At 46.0% G+C, this 21,885-nt stretch overlaps 1 protein-coding gene across 1 annotated transcript; it reads left to right on the forward strand.

Moving 5' to 3' along the window:
* Window positions 1-454: 454 nt before the first annotated feature.
* LOC148501460 (glutathione S-transferase kappa 1-like) lies at window positions 455-21,679 on the forward strand. The gene is made up of 8 exons (XM_088450488.1): window positions 455-589; window positions 3,459-3,540; window positions 6,331-6,459; window positions 7,542-7,642; window positions 7,769-7,804; window positions 15,880-15,996; window positions 17,316-17,409; window positions 21,223-21,679. Exons 1-8 carry the CDS (start codon window positions 521-523, stop codon window positions 21,264-21,266), a joined length of 672 nt encoding a protein of 223 aa, XP_088306614.1. The 5' UTR covers window positions 455-520; the 3' UTR covers window positions 21,267-21,679.
* The last annotated feature ends 206 nt before the right edge of the window (window positions 21,680-21,885 follow it).

The raw sequence follows: 21,885 nt of genomic DNA on the forward strand, positions 1-21,885 counted from the left end.
GAACGACCCCGATCCCGACACTGGTATAGTGGATGGAGCCGGTGCCCGACATATCGGACGTTTGGTCACCACATCTTGCAGTATGTATCGACCATCTGATATATATTGCATGGTCAGGTGTCGCATAACTGGGAACACACATCAGCAAGTGTGTACCCAGCTGAAGACTGGCAAGGGAATGAGGTATGAAAAGAGTGAGGAGGTAAAAATATGGCGGCTTATGTAGAGGGAGAAAAGCAATATAGGCAGATAAGGCTGTGCATACACTAACATATTTAGGTTAGAGAAGATTGGGAATAAGGGAAGTTAGGCAGGTAGATAGTGAGGATAAAGATACACCCCCATCAATTGGGCTTTTTTATTGGCAATTTTAGGATTGGTTTGGGCTTGTTTTGGGCTTGTTTTTTACTTCTAGGTTGCTTGTTTTCCATTTCAGAGTTGGCAACACTGGGTGTGACCGTGTAATGCTGGTACAGTAGTCAGTGTACTGAGCGAGTGTAGTACAGAGTCAGACAACAACATGTCTAAGCGGAGGGTGATTGAGCTGTTCTATGATGTGATCTCCCCATATTCCTGGCTGGGGTTTGAGGTCTGTATATATTTACCTATTCCCTGTATACACATATGTGTGCAATTACTCAGGAAGCAGCAACCTATCAACAATGAATGCACTAGTATAGAGGTTCCCAAACATGGTCCTCAAGGCTCCCCAACAGTTCAGATTTTAGAGCTATCCATGGTTGAGCACAGGTGACTTAATTAGTTCCTCAGTCAATTAAATTTAACCACCTGTGCTCATCCATGGATATAACTAAAACCTGAACTGTTGGGGAGCCTTAAGGACTGCGTTTGGGAACCTCTGCACTAGTATGTTAATAAACCTAATAAATTCTCTCTACTTATCTGTATTGTTTTCTTTTATTCTCTCCCAGTGACTTTCTTTATCAGATTAAGGGACCTATGTATCAAGCCATATTTTACAGAAAATGATGTAGAAACTGCCGTTTCTGCATAATTTTATCTAGTTACCTATGTACTAAAAGCACAATGCAGGGGAGCTCAGAGAAATCTCCTGCAAAGTGCTAATTAGCGCTGCAGATCGCAGTCCCCATTATTAGCAATGGGAACTATAATCTGACCCCTATGTACTAAACTCCAAAATGCAAAGCTTTTCGGAGTTTAGCCCCAGTAGTTGCCACCATCTTCTATGGGGGCTCCAGGTGCAGGTGAGATATATTTCGATCTCTCCCCCGCAACCCCTGGTGGGCTCCGGAAGCTGACACTGTGCACATGTGTAGTGTCATCTTCCCCAGGGGAAGTCTTTCACTTTTAAAAGACTTCTAGATGGCGGGGATATAATTTGCAGGGACAGCGGTTACCGCAACCTCTGTCCCTGCGAGTTCCCCTCTGTACATAGTGGGGATATTTTCATTAAAAATTAATATATCCCCTGCGAGTTGGATACATAATAATCGCAGCAGTACCGCCATTATTAGTACATAGGCCCCTTTATATATGTGAGAGTGAAAAAATATTTAAGACCGGTCAGGAAATTGCTTTTGAACTGAATGTGTGATCTGGTTTATATGTATTAAAAAAAGAGCGATGTGTCCAAAAAGTTAGTGATATGGCCATGCAAGAGACGGCACTCAGGTGAGTATATTTTTTTTGTTCAAGATGCACACGAAAAGAGTTGTTGCCTTTATAGTATTTATGTTTGTATAATATATAATGTGTGTGTATTTACTTTACTGAGCAGTGGATTTTACATTTGTTATTATTGAATCGAGGGTTTGCTAAATCGACCTCTTAGTGAATATGCCCCATAGTGTGGTATGTAGATAGATATTATGGGGTAAATTTACTAAAGGGAGAGTTTTTAGAAGTGGAGATGTTGCCCATAGCAACCAATCAGATTCTACTTAACATTTAACTAGCACCTTCTATTAGATAATAGCTAGAATCTGATTGGTTGTTATGGGCAACATCTCCACTTCTAAACACTCTCCCTTTAGTAAATTTACCCCTATGGCTCTGAAGTATTTTATTTTAATGGAATGACACTTTCACTTTCTGTCCAGTTGATCTTACCCGACCCACACTTACCCGACCCACACTTACCCGACCCGGCAGCTCACCGGCCATCGCACTGACCGATCAGCCGATTTGATAAGCTACTAATTCTGCAGGAGAAGTCACTGGTGGCAGCAGTCACCGCTCAGCCACCCACTGCAAGGTCACCCGACTGCAGGAGGAAGAGAACACACAATCTCCCCATTACTTGTGTAGTAAGGGTTCTGGAGATAATGCTGGGGAGCTGGCGACTTTGGGGTGTTTGAAATCATTTAAAAGATTAGGATGAGGTACCTGTAGAAATTCTCGTTTTCTTTTAAATAAGTAAGTAAAGGTCAGACAATTTCACAAGTCATCTTTTTATTAGTGTCTTTAAACTCTGTGTGAAGTGATCATGCACACATTCATTGCATCAGGGTTGCATAAAACTCAGATTTTTTTTTTTTATAAAAATCAAAAAAACCTGATTTATTTGATTGAAATCAGATTTTTTTGGATTTAAATAGGATTTTTTTATTACATTTTTTTTAAGTAAACTTTAATTTTAGATGTTTAAACCTTGTTTTAGTAAAAAATGAACATTTTTTTAAGTGAGAACAGTAACAAAATGAACACAGTAATAGAATAAATCCACACTAAACAGTTGAATCAAGAAATACAATTAGGCTCTGAATTTCACTCAGTTGTTTGAGTCTGAGTCAAACATGTACATGTCTTTGTCCACGTTCTCACGTTTGTCCTCAAAAGAAAAGGCTCTGTAGAATGCAACCAGTTTAGCTGCTTTTTCATTTCCCAATCTGTTGCGTGTTTTAGATTGTACAAAACTGTATGTTGAAAAAATCCTTTAAATTCCTGCACTTGATGAAACTGCGGTGTCATCTGCTACAGAAGGTTTACTACAGAAGTGTTTTAACTGAAGTTGAGCTGTGTAAGACATCCACCAGGGTAGAGGAGATGCTTGGTGTCCACTTCAAACATGTATAGTGCAAATGGTTTCATGGATGCACGAAAGTTGATGATGACCGGCATAATTTGACGATTACTGGCATGAGCAAACTCTATAGCAGTCTCAATTTCAGCAGGGCTAAGATTTTTTCCCCTGTACCTAGGATCAAGTAGATTAGCCAGCAAGTGGGCATCAGTGAGTGCAATTTTAGCTCCTGCCTTTGCCATCTTTGTGCACGATCCAGAGCTACAGCTACATCATTTTATTTAAATCGTGCAACCCTGATGATTTAAATAATGATTTAATCATTTGATTTAAATCGTGCAACCCTGTTGCAAATGTTAGTCATATGCTTTAATGAAGCTACGCAGGATGTGCAGTTTTTACGTAGTTCTCTCTGGCTTTTCTAAGTGTATTTATGCTGTTTTTCTCTCTATAGGTCCTGTGCCGGTATAAGAACGTGTGGAATGTAGATATTCAGTTGTGTCCTGGGTTCCTTGGGGGAATAATGCAGGCATCTGGTATGTAACAGAACATAGAGCAGGGAGCAGACAATTTTTATTATCCGTTATTTATATAGCGCACATATATTCCACAGCACATGCGATGGGTAATAACGTGGTCCTGCTTTATAAAGTTCCCATATGGGATTAGGTACAGTAGTATGATTCCTGTATTATGTTCTAAACAAAGCACTTACACAGACTCTGTGGACCCTTATCAAGTCATGCATCACCCAGAATCTCCATTCATTACCCGGTGTCAGTGTAGGGAAGCAGTCGCGAAGCCGATGGACGGAATCCCGACCGTCGGCTTCCCGACTGTATAACCCTGGCAAGGGTTAAATGACAGGCGTCAAAATCCTGATGCCTGTCATTTTCCCTACGCCGGGAGCCCGACACCCGGCTTACCGATCGGGCGTGGATAGCCAGGGGGGGAGGGTTAGGTTTAGGGTTCCCGGGGGGACTAGGTTAGGCACCCCCCCTGGGAGGTTAGGTTTAGGCTAGGGGAAGGGAGGGTTAGGCACCCCCCCCCCGGGGGACTTAGGTTTAATCAGCGTGGAAGGGGGGGTTAGGTATAGGCTAGGCTCTTAGAGGGGAGATTAGGGTTAGGCACCTCTAAGGGAGGGTTAGGGATAGGGGGGAGAATAGGTTAGTCAATACTTACCTTTCCACGATCGGGATTTTCACTGCTGCCGGGATGCCGCTGTCGGGATTTGAACCGCCGGCCATGATAACCAGGGAAAAGTAAGTTTTGCTTATGTTCTGCAGCAATGCTCTCTATATAGTGCTCTCTATATTTTATTAATAGTGACTCCACTCTATTGAAATAATAATGAGTCCTTCCACAATGGAAGTAAACCCATATCCCCTGTACAATGATCCTTATATCTAGGTGACCTTTTAATCTAAATGCCGTTTATGCACAGGCATTATTGAGCACTTTGAATATGTGTTATATGGTACAAGTGGGTGAGGCTTGTTGGATTGCATACTTTGCATGTATGATCTATGCACTATAGATGTGTCCTTATATATCTTTGCTGCACTCGCCCCAAAAAGTCCCTCTTGGCGCCCCAGGTCCTGTGCAACTCTGCTAAAGGCACTATACACTAGCAGAGGTGCACAGGACCCGGTGGTTCACTAATGCCAGGCAAGTCGCGCTGTGAGGCTAGATGTATGAGGACACATCTGTAATTGTGTTATTAGCCTTTTGCAAAATACACCTAAAAATGACGTATCTACTTAGCAAGAGCATAGACCATATTAAGATGAATGTACTCCCATAAACACTTCTATACTCCAGAGGAACCTGTGAGGAGGGGGAAGTCACAGCCCCCCAAAGTTACAATGGAGAAGGTGCGTGTGTGTTAACTTGTGTGTCCTCTCCTGGTATAAGTGACAAACTTCTTAGGGGCTACGTTCTATATTACTGGGACCTCTGCAGTACAGTTGTGCTAGTTATCCTGGTTGGATTGGGAGGAATCTCAGTGCTTTTCATCAAGGGATTTGTAACATTTGGAAGAGGAGAACACTTTTTTTTCTGTCTTGTGCAATGTAACAAAATGTATGTATCCGTTTAGAAGTTATATATGGTAATGGCTCTAATGTGATATAACTGGGGATGAGGAGGGCTTCACTGTGCCTATGCTCATACCTTCAGTTGTGGTTGGGGAGAGAGCTCGTCTGTGATTGGTGGCAATGCTTCGTGTTTGTATCTGCTGCAGATCCTAATTGTATTTCTTGATTCCACTGTTTAGTGTGGATTTATTCTATTACTGTGTTCATTTTGTTACTGTTCTCACTTCAAAAATTGTTCATTTTTTACTAAAACAAGGTTTCAACATCTAAAATTAAAGTTTACTTAAAAAAAATGTAATAAAAAAATCCTATTTAAATCCAAAAAAATCTGATTTCAATCAAATAAATCCGATGTTCCACGTAAGAGTCAGAATGCCCAAATAAATGATAATGTATATTGTTTCCTATGCCCCATTGTGCTACTATATTATTTCTTAAAGGATTGTTGTGTTCTATTTGAAAATATGACCAGTAAGCTACAGAGCTGGATACACAGGAATATATGAGTGAGTTATAGGGGCCTATTTATCAAGAAATATTTGGGGGATATGCCCTGAAAACACCCGGATTGGGGTTACCTGCAAATATTAAGTGTCCTTGACATTTATGTATGGAAGACTGTTGAAAATATCTGTTGCGTTCCTTTTACTGCAAAAGCAATCTACATAGGTTTCTATCGGGGCTGAATTTACGAAGCTTTGATCCGCCAGCTAGCGCCATCTTCAGGTGGCCACTGTATCCCAAGGGCTATGCTACCCAGATATTACCTGGAAACAGTTCCGTAAGAACACTCCTCGGGCCATGGTCACCCCACAACCGTGCCTGTGCAGTAGAGCTGCCGTGTACTGATAAAGAAATGAAGTGATTGCATTAGATCTTACACATCGCAGGGACAGGCTCCTTCTAGAGCAGCCCAGTATACAGAAGAGGTGCTCTGAATATAAGGAACAAGAATGGATTGTGCGGTGTGTGGTGGGTGTAAATAATGTAAAATCTTACATACATATTCCACTGGTTCCCTACGTATTGTGTACATATTATACAAAATACCCAACAGCAATTTCAAAACGCCAAGCACTGAAGAAGTCAATGTCCATAATAACTATATCATTTGTTCTGTCATCAACACTTGTGTATGCAATATATTGCAGTCTTCTAAAACCTGCCTAATCATCTATATTGTATGTCCATATGATAGCTGGAAAACTGTGTTATTCTTTTCTGATACAGGTAACACATTTCTTGCAATGGTTCCCAATAAAGGTGCATACATGAGACAAGACATAGAGAGACTGTCCAAGTTTTATCAGGTTCCTCTTCAGCAACCAAGTGATTTCTTCAATGTTATCCTGAATAAAGGTCAGTCTTTATATTGAGCTATAACATATTCGTGCATGACCAGGTCCATGACAGTAGCAGCTTGGCTTCATACGGTTACAATGTATTTTTCTAGAGCAACAGTTTCCAGAAATGTCCTGTTTCTCGCTTTTAAATTAATGATACATAAAAGCTTGTGCTGTATATAAGGAAATGCACACTACCTGATTGTTTTGTATGAACTTTTGTTTGTGCTCTTCATATTTACATTATGCTGTTTTTATGTTTATGTGGAGTTGTAGCAGTTTATTCCTTGTACTGTACATCTGCTACATAGGTCATGAGCTAGTCTTTGTGTACTACTAATCTATTTGTACATTTCCGGCTTTACACTTATCTTTACATGAATAGGGGCATATATCTATAGGAATTAATAAATGGACATGATAAGTTATACGAGTAGCAGAGACCCATGCTGTCACTTTCTTTAGGGTCTGATTCAGAGATAAAGGCAGCAGCGATATTTACACAGTTACTCTTAGTGCAAACGCAAAGGCGTTCGTAATTGCGTACAGCATCCCTAACACTTGATAAGGGGTTTGGCAGGTGACCTAAAGTGATCTCAAAAAGGGGTCGTATCATGGGCGTGTTGGGAGTGTCACAAGCGTGTCTGGGAGCGCTGCTGCGTTCCCAATTGCTAATTCACAGCTTCAGAGGCCATGTTTAGTTGCATTAGAGAAAAGTAGCTAGAGTAGCCCCTAGCCTACCACAAATGCCGATGGTGCAACCGATGTTGCTTCGATGTTGGTGTGTTTACAGTCTTCATATCAAATGCACAGACCACACAGCCTGAAAGTGGGCATCTCACCGCTCATACACTCCATCATACAGTCCAGCACAAAGAGAAGGCTGAGATTAGCATTCGTGTATTCCCGCAGCCGCTATTGCCAGAGCTGCTATGACTCTGGCTGCATGACCAACCGTCTCAGAATCGGGGCCCTCTTTACACAACCTCATTTCTTGCACTGACCTAATTGGCCTTTGGAGTCCTAATATAATCAGTGATCTGTCTCTTCCTCCATTCTCTACTTCTTCTCGGTAACATGTCAGAGTCCATTTCACAGGGAGTCTGTCAGCCATGCGTTTTGTCACTGCTGTTCAGATGTCACATCCGGAATTCCTAGAGCCAGTTTCCCGGGAGCTGTGGATACGGATATGGTCTGAGGTTGGTGTTACTTAGATTACTGGGGTCTTCCTCTAACTACATGCTGTATCACTCACATTGACAGTGCATTAGTGTGCTTGGTGTAAAAGCTTATGTTTTATTTTTGATTTTATTATGTTCCAACAGGATAAAGATATTACAGAACCAGAGAGTATACTGGAGGTAATAATCCCCACAGCTGGCCTGAGTATAAAGGCATTACAATGCTTCTCTTTCCTTTCATTTGTTTGTTTAATGTTCGTAACATTTTGCACAGGTACATCTCTGCGCTAAAACAGTATCAACCAATCCAACGGGATGCAGTGAAGATGCTGATTGTCTAAATGTTGACCGTCGTCATCCCGGCAAGTGTCTAATGATTGGCGTCGAAATTCCGATGCCGGTCATTAGACCTAACGCCAGGAGCCCGACACCTGGCTTACCGATCAAAGGTAACCCGGGCGTGGACAGCCGCAGGGGTGGGGGAGGGTTAGGTTAGGGACTCCCTGGGGGGACTTAGGGTTAGGCACCCCACCGGGAGGTTAGGGCTAGGCTAGCGGAAGGAGGTTAGGGTTAGGCACCCCCGGGGGGTGGTTAGGGTTAGGCGGCACAAACCCCCCCCCCCGGGAGACTTAGCATTAAGCTGCGGGGAAGGGGGGGAGGTCAGGGTTAGGGGGCGGGAATTAGATTAGTTTTACTTACCTGAAGAACGATCGGGATTTCCTCCTCTGTCGGGCTGCCACTGTCGTGATTAGAACCGCCGGCCAGCAGTAAATCGTATGTATTCCAATCCAACATTGCCTTTCATTGGCTGACCAATAAAAGCTAATGTCTGATTGGTAGTTATGGTTTGTACCTTTTAGAAATGTTGGTGAATAATCCTCTGTCATTTCACTTCGAACTGAACAGGAATATAGCAGCTGTACAGTGGAACCCGGATTATTTGGGATGGCATTAACTGTGTTGCAGATTAACAGGGCATGATAAAAATATATATGTTTTTAACCCTACCTGGTACTACACTTTATAAATACAGTACAGTAGTCTGGGCTAGGATCCACGTGCTAATTTCTGGTGCAACTCTACTTACACTACGTATGTATTTTACTTTCCAATTTTGCTTCACAGAGTGAATTGTGTCTACATTAATAGCTAAATACAATACTGTAGTTAGTGTAGATGTAGCAATTATATTACAATGATTTAGACTACCCAGGCAACCCCTCAACTTGTTTAATTGGGGTTCTACTGTATAACATATTTTTTATTTATTATTTTACATTTCTCCCCCCCTTAAGTACATAACAATGAGTAACACGCACAGACGATTTGAATCACATTCCACAATGGCATTAATAATAACAAGATTTCATTATAGGATACTGGGCTGCTTTACAATGTGTTGTTCCTTTTTAAACTGTGTGTAATTGTTTTTTCTACTCCAGGGTCCTTAGGGAATAACAGGGATACCTTGCGGGTATAGGCTTGGCTCCGCCATGGGCACCACACAGTTAAATCTTTAATCCCAGGATGCACCAGGCCCCCTCCTATACCCTGCCCCCAGGCCAAGTCACCTCAGTTTCAGTAGGTGCCCGGCCGGAGCTGGGTTACCGCACAGGGGGCTGTGTTTCATGGCCCCTGAAGATCTTCAAGAGCAGCAACATGGACAGTCCAGCGGACGTCCATGTCACTGCTCCGACACCCCCGCCAGCGCCGACCACCGGTAGCGATCCGGGGAGCTCGGTGGACTCTGGGGGGTTCCAGCTAGCGGAACCCCCGGGGGTCTGTGACTGCGGCCGAACGTACAGGGGACATTATCAGGTAAGAAGCAGGCATCTGCGGATAGGCGCCCGCTGATACGCAGTCCGGCGTCCCCAGGGCTGGGGGCTCCCTGGGGCCGGCAGTATAGTGGAGCCAGACATGAGCCTGCGCTCACACTAGACCACCAGGGATGCGGGGCTGGAGCATTAAGGACGCACTCCAGCATCCCAGGGTTAATGGCCTGCCAGGGGAGGACGCCTTCCCTGTTCAACACAGTAGGTTCCTCCCCTTTCACTGTCCTCACGCGCCTTACTAATAGGTTTTGGCGGGCTGAGGCAGTGATCCTCCCAGGCCCGCCTCCCTTCACTCCGGCGGCCATTGTATGATGTGCATAACGCGTTGGATGGCAGAGTGCAGTGCCTGGGTGCCCCTTACATACCTCTCCTCCTAAGGTCAGCGTATGTAAACCTATCATTACCGGGCTACTGCTCAGGGTAGTGAATAGTACAATTAGTGCAGGAAGTTTTTCTGCATTGTATGTCACTTTTATGCTAGCGCTGTGTGTCTGAACTTCTCTATCAGCCATTTTACTATCCATATTCTTTTTTCTGCTCAGCCCTCTCGGTGCCAGTACTGTCAGGGTGGAAATCTGCCTCACAGTTTTTACAGAAAATTGTATTACTGGGGCAGAAGTCACATACAGATATGTCCAGTCAGGAATCTGTGTCCATTGGGGCACCTCTCCTATTTTCCTGTTCTAAATGTAAAACAGGTGTGGGGGAGGGGGAGGTACTTCAGGATGGTTTATGCACTGCATGTTTGGCCTCTCCGGGTACCTCTACTGCACCCAGCAACACCCAGGAACCACCTTGGGTTTGTTTGGCACAGGCCTTAAATGTCCTTATAAATAGACTGACAGTCCCACCTGCGTTTCCCCATTTGGGGTTCGCACAGCAGACGGTAGTCCCGCCTCCAGTACTAGGGGTTCAAGGGCCGTTGGTAATGGCACAGTGCCCGCCGCAACAGGTTATTGCTCCAGCAGACCCTGGTTGGCCTAATCCTGTGTCAGCTCCAGTACAAAATGCTGTGGAGCAGGATTCAGCAAGACCTGCTAAGAGGCCATTATTGTTGTATCCATCCACTCAGGATGATGATGACATGTCGTCTGATGACGGGGAAATTCTAGATTTGTCAGACACTGACACCCCTCAAGCAGGGGCAGAGGTTAAATCTAGTATATATATACCAGGTCAGTGCGGCCATGGTGATTACTGACGACAACCTACCTACAGCACCTACACATGCTTATTTCAAAGAAATTAAAAGTGCTGCAGCAGTGTTTCCTCTATCTAGTCAACTAGTAGATCACCTAGAGGAAGCGTGGAAATCTCCGGGAAAAAGATTTCAGCCTCACAAGCGCATGGCCCGAGCATACCCTTTTGCGGATGATTATTTCGCAAAATGGGAGTCTTCACCTCAAGTAGACTCATGTGACGCGGTTAGTAAAGAGTGCAACTTTACCGATGCCGTCCATGTCCTCCCTGATGGATACTACAGACTGTAAGGTGAGTGTGTGTTAAGTCTATCTATTCACTTGCAGGAGGAGCATCCAGACCAGCTATGGCAGTTTGCTGGGTGGCCCAGGCTATGGAAAGATGGGCAGATGCGTTGGAGGCATCGTTCACTCCGGAGTGTACCAGTGAACAGGTTGTGTTAGTAGGTAACATCAGGGATTTCGCTACATATATTAACGAAGCGGCCTTGTATTTGAGCCTTCTAACCTCTAGAATTTCCGTATCGGCTGTGGCTGCTCGACGCTCTTTATGGCTACGTTCTTGGAGGGCGGATGCAGAATCCAAGAAGGGTTTGGGAGGCTTACCTTATAATTGACAGGTCTTGTTCGGACCAGCTCTGGACAAGATAGTGAACACGCTGGTGGCAGCCAAGCCTGCATGTTTACCTTCAGCTCCGACCCCGTCGGATTCTAAAAATCCGTCCTTTCGGCCCTATCGCCCACAGGGCAAGCCTAAGGTACAGTCCTTTCCGAGACCTTCAGGCCCCAAAAACGCTGTCCAAGCCCAAGAAACAAGCTTGGAGTACTAGACATCCAGCCGCCAAGCCGGACGACAAACCCTCAACCTTATGGGTTGGGCCTCCTCTTGGGGGGACCCAAAGTGGGAGGCCGACTTCTGCAATACGCCCAGTGTTGGTACCAGACCACCACAGACACTTGGGTAAGGGAAGTGGTATCTCAGGGATATGCCCTCTCCTTCCGCAGAGGGCCCCCATCAGTACTTTGCAGCAGGCCTTCCTTCAGATCCAGCGAAGGCTCTAGCGATCCTGGGGGTAGTATGCTCTATGTTCCAGAGGAGTCTCATACAGCCGGTACCGTCTCCCCTAAGGAGGACTGGGTACTACTCGAACCTCTTTCTGGTCCCAAAACCAAATGGATCGTTCCGACCTTTCCTCAACCTCAAATCCCTGCACAAGTTTTTAAGAGTCCCTCGGTTCCCGATGGAGATTCTGGGCCTGATTCAGAGCCGAACGCTCTGACCAGAGAGCTCGCTCTGAATCAGTGCCCTCCATGAAAATGGAACGGCCTCCTGGCCGCTCGCATAGCTGTGGGTGACCACCCACAGCATATGCGAGCGTCCATGATGATGGTCGCGATGGTCTTGACCATCGGGCTTGCGACGGAGACCCTGCGGTAGGGTCTCGCTGCCGCAAGCCCTGGAGTGATTTTGGCTCTATCAGAGCCAAAATCACTCCCACTGACATCACTAGTGATGTCAGTGGGGCCGGCTTCAGACGGTAGGCGTTTCCATGGGAACGCCTCCGTCTGGCAGGCACGCCCCCGGCACGCCCACCAAAGGGGGCGTGCTGTCAATCAACATCGACAGCACGCCCCCTTTGGTGCGAGACCCGGAGCGATGGAGAGCCCGTCGCTCGCCTGGTCTCGCGCATGCGCACGACGGAGCTCCCTCCGTCGTGTGCATGCGCACTGGGGGAACATCGACCCACTTGCGAGCGTCCTGCGCTCGCGAGCGGGTCTGAATGACCCCCTTTGCATTCTATTGTGTTAGCTATGCAACCTGGGGATTTTATGGTGTCCCTGGATATTCAGGATGCTTACCTGCTTATCCCCATTGCCAGGGTGCATCAGCATTACCTCAGATTTGCAGTGTTGGACCAACAGTACCAATTTCAAGCTCTACCGTTTGGCCTTTCCACGGCTCCTCGGGTGTTCACAAAGGTGATGGCGGCACACCTGCGGTTGCAGGGAGTTCGCCTGTTACCTTACTTGGACGACCTTCTGTTGTTGGCAGGGTCGCCACAGGTTCTTTGCAGCCATCTGCAACTGACAATGTCAGTGTTGCAGGCTCACGTCTGGTTAGTGCACTGGAAGACATCATCTTTAGTTCCTTCTCAAAGGATGATCCACCTTGGAGCGTTGTTGGACTCTCAACAACAGACAATCTTTTTGACGGAAGAAGAGATCACCCTGTTGCAATCCAAGATACGCAAGGTTCTAAAGAGTCGTCGAATGTCTCTTCTCTTGGCAGTGAAGTTACTGGGTTCCATGGTGTCAACATTCGACATGGTGGAATATGCCCAGTTCCATTCCAGGCATCTGCAGATGTTGATCCTCTCCAGATGGGACGGAATTCCCCATCAAATAAAGACGAGGATGATCAGGCTCACTCCAGAGATGCGCCTGTCCCTGACCTGGTGGTTACAGAAGTTCCATCTCGGCAGGGGACGTCCATTTTGGATTTTGGATTGGATCCTTCTAACAACAGATGCCTGCCATCGGGGCTGGGTGCTGTGACGGGTCCACACGTCTTTCAGGGTCGGTGGACGTCAGAAGAATCGATTCTGCCAATCAATATATAGGAGCTTCGGGCAGTACTCAGAGCACTGCAACAAGCAAGACCTTTCCTGCAGGGAATTCCCGGTGGCTTACATAAACCATCAAGGAGGAACTCGAAGTCTAGCAGCTCTAAGGGAAGTATCTCGTATTCTGACTTGGGCAGAAAGCAATCTTCCAGCCATCTTGGCTGTGTTCATCCCGGGAGTGCTCAACTGGGAAGCGGACTCTCTCAGCCGCCATGCTGTACACCCGGGGGAATGGTCTCTTCACCAGGAGGTGTTCCAACTTCTGGTGGACAAGCAGGGTCTTCCCGAAATAGAGCTCATATCCTCAAGACACAACTGCAAGCTGTGGGCGTACGGGTCCTGAACAAGAGACGCAGCGGCACTCCTGGGACGCTCTGTCGGTGCGGTGGAACTTCCAGTTCGCGTACCTGTTTCCTCCATTCTCCCTTCTGCCTCTGGTAATTCGAAAGTTCAGGCAGGAAGGAGGCAAGATCCTACTATTGGCTCCTGCGTGGCCAGACGGAACTGGTATTCGGATCTTCAGTGTCTGTCCATCAACACTCCATTGCTGTTACCTCAGCGTCCGGACCTGTTGTCTCAGGGTCCTTGTCTCTACCCAGACCTGGCGGCGTGGCTCTTGAGTCTTCTCTCTTGAGATCAAAGGGTTTCTCTGGAGCGGTGGTTAATACCATGCATCAAGGACGGAAACCTGCTTCAGCTAGAATCTACCACAGGGTGTGGCATACTTATTTCGAGTGGTGTCGCCCTAGAGGATATGATCCTCAATAGTTTCAGATATCCAGGGTGCTGGCTTTCTTACAGGTGGGCTTAGAGCTAGGTCTACGCCTCGCTTCACTGAAGGTGCATGTTTCTGCCCTGTCGGTTTGGTTTCAGTATAGGATCGCTACTCTCTCTGATAGCCGCACTTTTATGCAAGGTGTCCTTCACATCTAGCCTTCCTTTGTCCCTCCGGTGGCTCCTTGGGACTTGGCTGTGGTCCTAAGGGCGCTTCAAGGTCCTCCATTTGAACCTTTTGGGTTCAGTGGATTTGAAAAGGCTTATAATAAAGACAGTGGGTCTCATTCAGACCCGCTCGCGAGCGCAGAACGCTCGCAAGCGGGTCGATGGTACCCAAATGCGCATGCGCACGACGGAGGCTGCTCCGTCGTGCGCATGCGCGAGACCAGCGAGTGACGGGGAAGCCGTCGCTCAGGGTCTCGCACCAAAGGGGGCGTGCTGTCGATGGTGAGTGTCAGCATGCCCCCTTTGGTGGGCGTGCCGGGGCGTGGCTGCCCGTCTGGGTCCAGCCCCACTGACATCACTAGTGATGTCAGTGGGAGTGATTTTGGCTCTGATAGAGCCAAAATCACTCCAGGGCTTGCGGCAGTGAGACCCTACCGCAGGGTCTCGTCGCAAGCCCGATGGTCTTGACCATCGCGACCATCATCATGGACGCTCGCATAAACTGTGGGTGGTAAAAAAACACCCTGATTCAGAGCGGGCACTCTTTCAGAGCGTCCGGCTCTGAATCAGGCCCTGTGTTCCTTCTAGCTATTGCTTCGGCTAGAAGAGTGTCGGATTTTGGGGCTCTCTATTGTCGCCCCCCTTTTCTGATTTTTCATTCGGACAGGGCGGTACTTCGGACCCGCCCTGGTCTCCTTCCGAAAGTGGTGTCTAGTTTCCACATCAACGAGGAAATTGTAGTCCCAGCCTTTAATTCATTGGATCTCTCAGCTGGTGAGGCTTCTTTGGACGTGGTACAGGCTCTGCGTATTTATGTGGACCGTACCAGTCCTTTGAGAAAATCGGACTCTTTGTTTGTCCTCTATGGGTTCCATAAGAGGGGTTGGCCTGCCAGTAAGCAGACCTTGGCACGGTGGATTTGCATGGCTATCTCTGAGGCTTACGCTCATGAGGGTCTTCTGGTGCCACCCTCAGTGAAGGCTCATTCTACGAGGTCTGTGGGTCCTTCGTGGGCTGCTCGCCGTGGTGCCTCGGCTGTTCAACTTTGTAAGGCGGCCACTTGGTCCTCTGTCCATACTTTCGTCAGGCATTGCGCACTTGACACATTTGCTTCTCAGGATGCTTCCTTCGGGCGGCGGGTGCTCCTTTCTGCACAGGAGCGTCTCCTCCCTTGAAGGGTACTGCTTTGGGACATCCCCAAGGTATCCCTGTGGAACCCTAAGGACCCTGGAGTAGAAAACAAGAGATATGGTAAGAACTTACCTTTGTTATCTCTGTTTGTACAAAGTCCTTAGGGTCCACAGGGCGCCTGCCCTGATGCTTGCCCTGACGCCCTGTGCTTCTGTAGGGTGCTGTTCTGGTTGCCAGTTTCTGTCTCCTTTTCTGTGAGAATGTGAATCTTGTGTGTTCCAGACTTTCTTCTTTCTTTCTCTCCTGCTCCGGCCTATGGCTTGTTACTAAAACTGAGGTGCCTTGGCCTGGGGGCGGGGTATAGGAGGGGGCCCGGTGCATCCTGGGATTAAAGGTTTAACTGTGTGGTGCCCATGGCGGAGCCAAGCCTATACCCCCAAGGTATCCCTGTGGACCCTAAGGACTTCGTAGAAACAGAGATAACAAAGGTAAGTTCTTACCATATCTCTTGTTTTATACTCTTACAGGCTGCTAAAAAGGCAGGGATACCCGAAGATCAGGCTAAAAATGTGCTGAGCACAATATCTTCCCCAGAAGTTAAAAACAAACTGAAGGAAACTACAGATAAAGCTTTGGCTTATGGGGTGAGCACCTATGAGCAGAATCTGGGAAGCGATCGCCTTAGGTCACAATAATACACTATGGGCCTTAATTGCAGCTGCATCTATTGGTGACTTTCTGCAAATGCCACTACAAACTCCATCCCTCATGTACAGCCATGGCCAAAAGTTTTCAGATTGACACAAGTATTGGTTTTCACAAAGTTTGCTGCTTCAGTGTTTTTAGACCTTTTTGTCAGATGTTACTGTGGTATACTGAAGTAAAATTACAAGCATTTCATAAGTGTTATTGACAATTACATTAAGTTTATGCAAAGAGTCAATATTTGCAGTGTTGACCCTTCTTTTTCAAGACTTCTGCAATTCGCCCTGGCATGCTGTCAAACAGTAAAGCATCCTGAGACCATTCATATGTGGGGCTGCTTCTCAGCCAAGGGAGTGGGATCACTCACAATTTTGCACAGCCATGCATAAAGAATGGTACCAAAACATCCTCGAAGAGCAACTTCTCCCAACCATCCATGAATAGTTTGGTGACGAACAATGCCTTTTCCAGCATTATGGAGCACCTTGCCATAAGGCAAAAGTGATAACTAAGTGGCTCGGGGAACAAAATATCGAAATTTTGAGTCCATGGCCAGGAAACTCCCCAGACCTTAATCCCATTGAGAACTTGTGGTCAATCCTCAGAGGCGGGTGAACAAACAAAAACCCACAAATTCTGACAAACTCCAAGCACTGATTAGGCAAGAATGGGCGCCCATCAGTCAGTATGTAGCCCAGAAGTTGACTGACAGCATGCCAGGGTGAATTGCAGACGTCTTGAAAAAGAAGGGTCAACATTACAAATATTGACTCTTTGCATAAACTGACTGTAATTGTCAATAAAAGCCTTTGACACTTATGAAATGCTTGTAATGTTACTTCAGTATATCATAGTAACATCTGACAAAAAGGTCTAAAAACACTGAAGCAGGAAACTTTGTGAAAACCAATACTTGTGTCATTCTCAAAATTTTTGGCCATGGCTGTACATCCGTGCGACCAAATGTGCAAGGTCTGAATCGCCCATTTTCTGCGCCTGTACACGCAGCAATACCGATTTCTGCGTCCTTAGATGCTGCCATCAGTCGCACCAGCACTATGACACCAGCTGCAGTTTTGCCTTCTGACAAAGGCCTCCTGCGGCTGTGTGTCTGTGTACGCATCCGTTATCAAAGACACGCCAGCGACACTCCCATAACACGCCAAGTGTGCGCTGTTAATTTGATATTTATCTGCTCCAGAAGTCCCTACATTTCATTTATAGTTTGATCCTTTTTGTTTCCCTTATTGTATCACAGATTTTTGGTATGCCTTCCATTGTGGCTCATATAAATGACAAACCCCAGCTGTATTTTGGATCTGATCGCTTTGAAGTTCTAGCGCATGAACTGGGTCAGTATTGAAATTCTATCTATCTGCTCGTATCTATCTGAAACAATATTTTAAGAAATAAGCCTTAACATAGTCTAGTAAAATGCACAGTCTTAAATGTTCATAGCATGTCAAAAACTTGTTTTTACTAGCAAACCCATTTGTTTATTAAGCCTACAGATGGGTCCACATACATCTAGCCTCCTGGCGCGTTAAACAGCCCTTCTAGTCGCGCCACCGTGACCAATCGTCTTTTCGTGGGTCTTTGTACCTTCAAATGCATCTTATTCGCACAACGATGCGAATAGCTAGCACAAGCAGCTTCGGCTGATGATATGCAGTAAGCCTGTGTTCTCTGTGTATCTGCATGAAAAATGCTACGTTACAGTGTTACAGCCGCTGAGCTTGAACTGTAGCATTTCGCATGCAGATACACCCGCAGACACACACAGAGAACACAGCATGCTGCATATCATATTAATCAGCAGAAGCTGCTTGTGCTAGCTATTCACGTCACTGTGTGAATAAGACACATTTGAAGGTAAAAGGACGAAAAAACGCTCGGCACTCCCGCATTATATGTGGCACGATCTGTAGCGCACGGAGGATAGATGTATGTGGGCGCATCTGTACAAAAGGCCCTGAAAGGTCTTGACAGGTTGTAGTTGGAATCCTGACTGGAAAACTGTGACTGCACCCCTTATCCTGTGACTGCACCCCTTATCCTGTATATATTGCAAAACAATGAATTGAGTCGACTAATATCAACACAAAATACAAGAATTAGCTTCCTGTAGATAAAAAGAAGAATCACTGTACTTTTCTGATCAATGGTTTTATCCAAAATGTATAGTAAATCTACTTGGCGCGTATCCTGTTCATGATTTTCTTTCCCTTTTGAAAGATGTTATGTTGCTCTTTGGGCCAGATTCAGTAGCATACGCAATTCTGATTGCAATCGCCTACGCATCGAAGCTGCTAAAATATGCTAATGCTTGCCAAGGCACAACCGACATAAGGACGCTCGCTGCTGCATTCTCACATCTGTCCAATGTCGCTCTTCTACGTAAACATTGATGCACATCGCACACAAGTCTGACAAGCCACACACTCTGCAATTATCCTCGCACGCAGAAAGAGCTCTCATGCTGCGTATGCAATTGCAGTGGCTAATTTATGCATGCCCCTGAAAACGGTGTTTAAACGGACAGACGCACCGGCGTTTTTCCGACCACCCCTAAACGCTGACAGCCTGTCACTCATTTTGCGATGGATTCCTCTGTGTGTTCATAATCGAAATGCGATAGGTGCGCACACGGTTTGGTTTATAGGCATTCGCAATGGTAAACAATCGCTTGGTCTGCGTCCATAATCTCAATTGCTTACACTACTGAAACAGGCCCTTTGTCCGTTAAAGAATGAACAAACGTAAAACAAATATGGTGTAGTGATTCAATGGCACTCACTACATATTTGCACATTGAGGATATACATCCAACAGCAAGCTGCGTGTGAGTCCCATAGATTAGAAGATCATCATCCACCAACTCTCCTCCACAACAGGTATTCAGGTATTATTCTTACCTGAAACTAGAAGTTAGCCTGCATATCCCACATACAACAACATAATGGTTCAAGCCTCTACTCTGGTGTGTAATAATATTTCCTCCCAGTTTCATATGTGGTCATAAGTACTGTAAGCAGTTACGTTTGTTCTACTATATATTTGCTCACATAAAGTATATAAACAACAACATTGAAACCACCACTATAACTAAGAATGATTAATACAGTTATATATTATATTTATTTTCCCACTAACGATTGATATTAAATTGTTTCCTGTCTCTCTGCCTGGAAACTTCCCCTAACCAGGGCCGGTCCAACAGATACTGTAGCTACGCAGGTTCTTCATTAGGGAATGGGTATGTAATGCTGGCTGTCGGGATGCCTCCTGTCAGAATACAGACAGCGACATCCCGATGGTTGGTTTCCCGGTCGTGTAAGTATACTTACCCTCCCCTCTTTTCCTCCTAACCCTCCCTTATTATAGCCTAAACCTAAGTCTCCCCACTTCATGCCTAAACCTATCCCTCACCCCTTAGTAGCTAACCCCTCCCCCCCTCCCAGCGGTGCCTAACCCTATCCACTAGAGGTGCCTAACCCTATCCCCCCCCTTGAAACCTAACGCTGCTACGCTCCCTAAACTTAACCCCCCCCCCCCCCCCCCGCAGCTAACAGTAAGGGCACCACTTATCTCGTACGGCTTGGCGTTCTGACGTAGGGACTAAGATAGGCGTCTGTATTTCGATGCCTTTCTTAAGTCCCTTGACGGGACTTTCTTAAGCCCCTGTCGGTATTGAGGCCGGCGGCTTACATCCTCTGTATTAGCTGGTAGCAGAGAGCTGCTGTCATTGCTGAGTGCAATGCTGCCGGATACCACTAGATGCCCCCATTTCCATTGCACCATCCACCTTTGCCAGAAGTCTACAGACAAAAAGGAATGAGATACACCTGAGAGGAAGACGCGCACAGAAAGGACCCAAACAGAGAGAGGGGGAAACGTCCACTTATCGAATCTTTAGATGGCTTCAAACAAGTGGAGAAGTTTCCTATAGCCACCAATCAGCTTCTGCCTATCAGTTTATAGAATGTACTTGATAAATGCTAACTAGGAGCTGATTGGTTGCTATGGGCAACTTCGCCACTTGTTCACTCTTTAGAAGGTTTGATACATTTCCCCGATAGTGCTGTGGGGGGTTCCAGAGAAACCACTGTAGAGCTGCAGTAGGTAAATACAGAACCTAAGCTGTTCCCACTTACTTGACCTCTGTGCTCCACTTTATCCCAGGAGCCCCTCCTTATGTGGGCTGCTCCAATCAGGTGTTTCACCCCTTTTATTGTTTACAGTTTCTCTTATTAGTAAGATTCTCATAGGGCACTAATCTCTCGTTTCATAGTTGTCAGTGGGCCCTCCACATCCTGATAGTGCACATGTTACATGGAAGTAAATAAATGACAGCAATTTATCTCTGATTACTAAATTACAATAAAAATTAGTACTGTCTTTGGCCCTCATTCAGAGCCGCTCGTTAGCGGCTGTACGCTCGTTCCGAGCGATGTTTGCACATCTGCGCATGCGTACGCGTTTTAGTACGCATGCGCGAACCAGTCAGTGCGGCCGAAAATCCTTTGTACGCTATATAGCGAGTGCCTGCTATTTTGAGTGACAGAATGAGGCGTATGTGGGTGGTAACAGGGGAAGGTGCTTGAAAATGGGGAGTGGAGATCCGAACGCAGGCGTGCTTAAAGGTCAAAGCGGGCGTTTTATGGGTGTGTATATTTAAAACAGCAGCGTCATTGACCACGTCACTGGGTTATTTTATAGCCAGAACTGCACGCAAATTTGTGGTAGCAAACACCAACCACAAGAATAGCGAGCAGTTCATACGCTGGTCGATGTACTCGATTAATCTAATAAATAGCGGACATGACGTAGGATGCGAGCGGCCAGGGGGCGTTTTTAACAAATAAACGAGCGTATGTTTTGCACGCAGACTTAGAGGTGTGGACAGACAGCAATGTGCGTACGGATCATTTGAATAGCCACCCCTTGTTTTTAAACGAACGACCGCAAATAGCGAACGGCTCTGAATGAGGGCCTTTGTTTTCTCATTTGGAAAAGTCTGAATATTCCCAAATATATGTAATATAGTGTGTTTATGTGTTTGTCCTGCAATCCTGGGTCTATACATTGTGTAAGAATCCTCAGGGAATGAAAAAGCCTCCAGAATACAGACAATGTAATATACTGTATCTCCTCTTCTCTTGTAGGTGAACAATGGTTGGGACCAGTGCCTCAAAAATCCAGATTGTGACACAGCATAGATAGGAAGACACTGCCACATGAAGCTGGGGATGTGGGCAGGTCAGAAGCCATGCTTCTAATCCTCTCCTCCTTATGTGGTTTGTCTGGATCCTCCTGATACACTTCTCCAAGAAACTGTGTATTTCAAGCTGAGACCTATTGTACTGATAATACTGCAATAATATGTTGTCTGAGTACATCATTATGTGATGTATAATAGCAAAAAAATATATCATTGGCTTATAGCCACCGGAAAATTAATTAAACCTACACAGTAATTCAAATCCGAACTATAGATCGCAAAGATGGATCACAGGTTTAATCTGGTGTGAAGCCAATAAAGTTTAAGAACGTCTATTATAAGCTACAGTATATCTGCCACTAATTCTGCCATGGTTAATAAATTCAGTCTGCATAGTTTGATTATTGACCTTTGTGTGATTTACTGTTAAATTATACCATTGTTTATTACATGGGAATTATGGGCCTGATTCAGATGGCAGTGCGCACGCGAGCCCCGGAGCGAGCGACAAATCATTCGCTCCGGGGCTCGCAACAATACGGGGCGGCTGTCGATGTTGATCGACAGCTCGCCCCATTTTGTAGGTGGAGAGGGGGGGTGGCTGGCC

Source organism: Taudactylus pleione, unplaced genomic scaffold (genome assembly GCF_031769625.1).
Source record: "Taudactylus pleione unplaced genomic scaffold, aTauple2 ptg000518l, whole genome shotgun sequence".
In the NCBI taxonomy this organism is placed as follows: Eukaryota; Metazoa; Chordata; class Amphibia; order Anura; family Myobatrachidae; genus Taudactylus; species Taudactylus pleione.

Excerpts from the sequence above, each read along its gene's own strand:
- LOC148501460 (XM_088450488.1), top strand. The coding sequence starts at position 521 with ATGTCTAAGCGGAGGGTGATTGAGCTGTTCTATGATGTGATCTCCCCA. Across the intron at positions 6,460-7,541 it reads CAATGTTATCCTGAATAAAG|GGAGTCTGTCAGCCATGCGT; the intron begins GTCAGTCTTTAT and ends TCCATTTCACAG. Across the intron at positions 7,805-15,879 it reads AACCAGAGAGTATACTGGAG|GCTGCTAAAAAGGCAGGGAT; the intron begins GTAATAATCCCC and ends ATACTCTTACAG.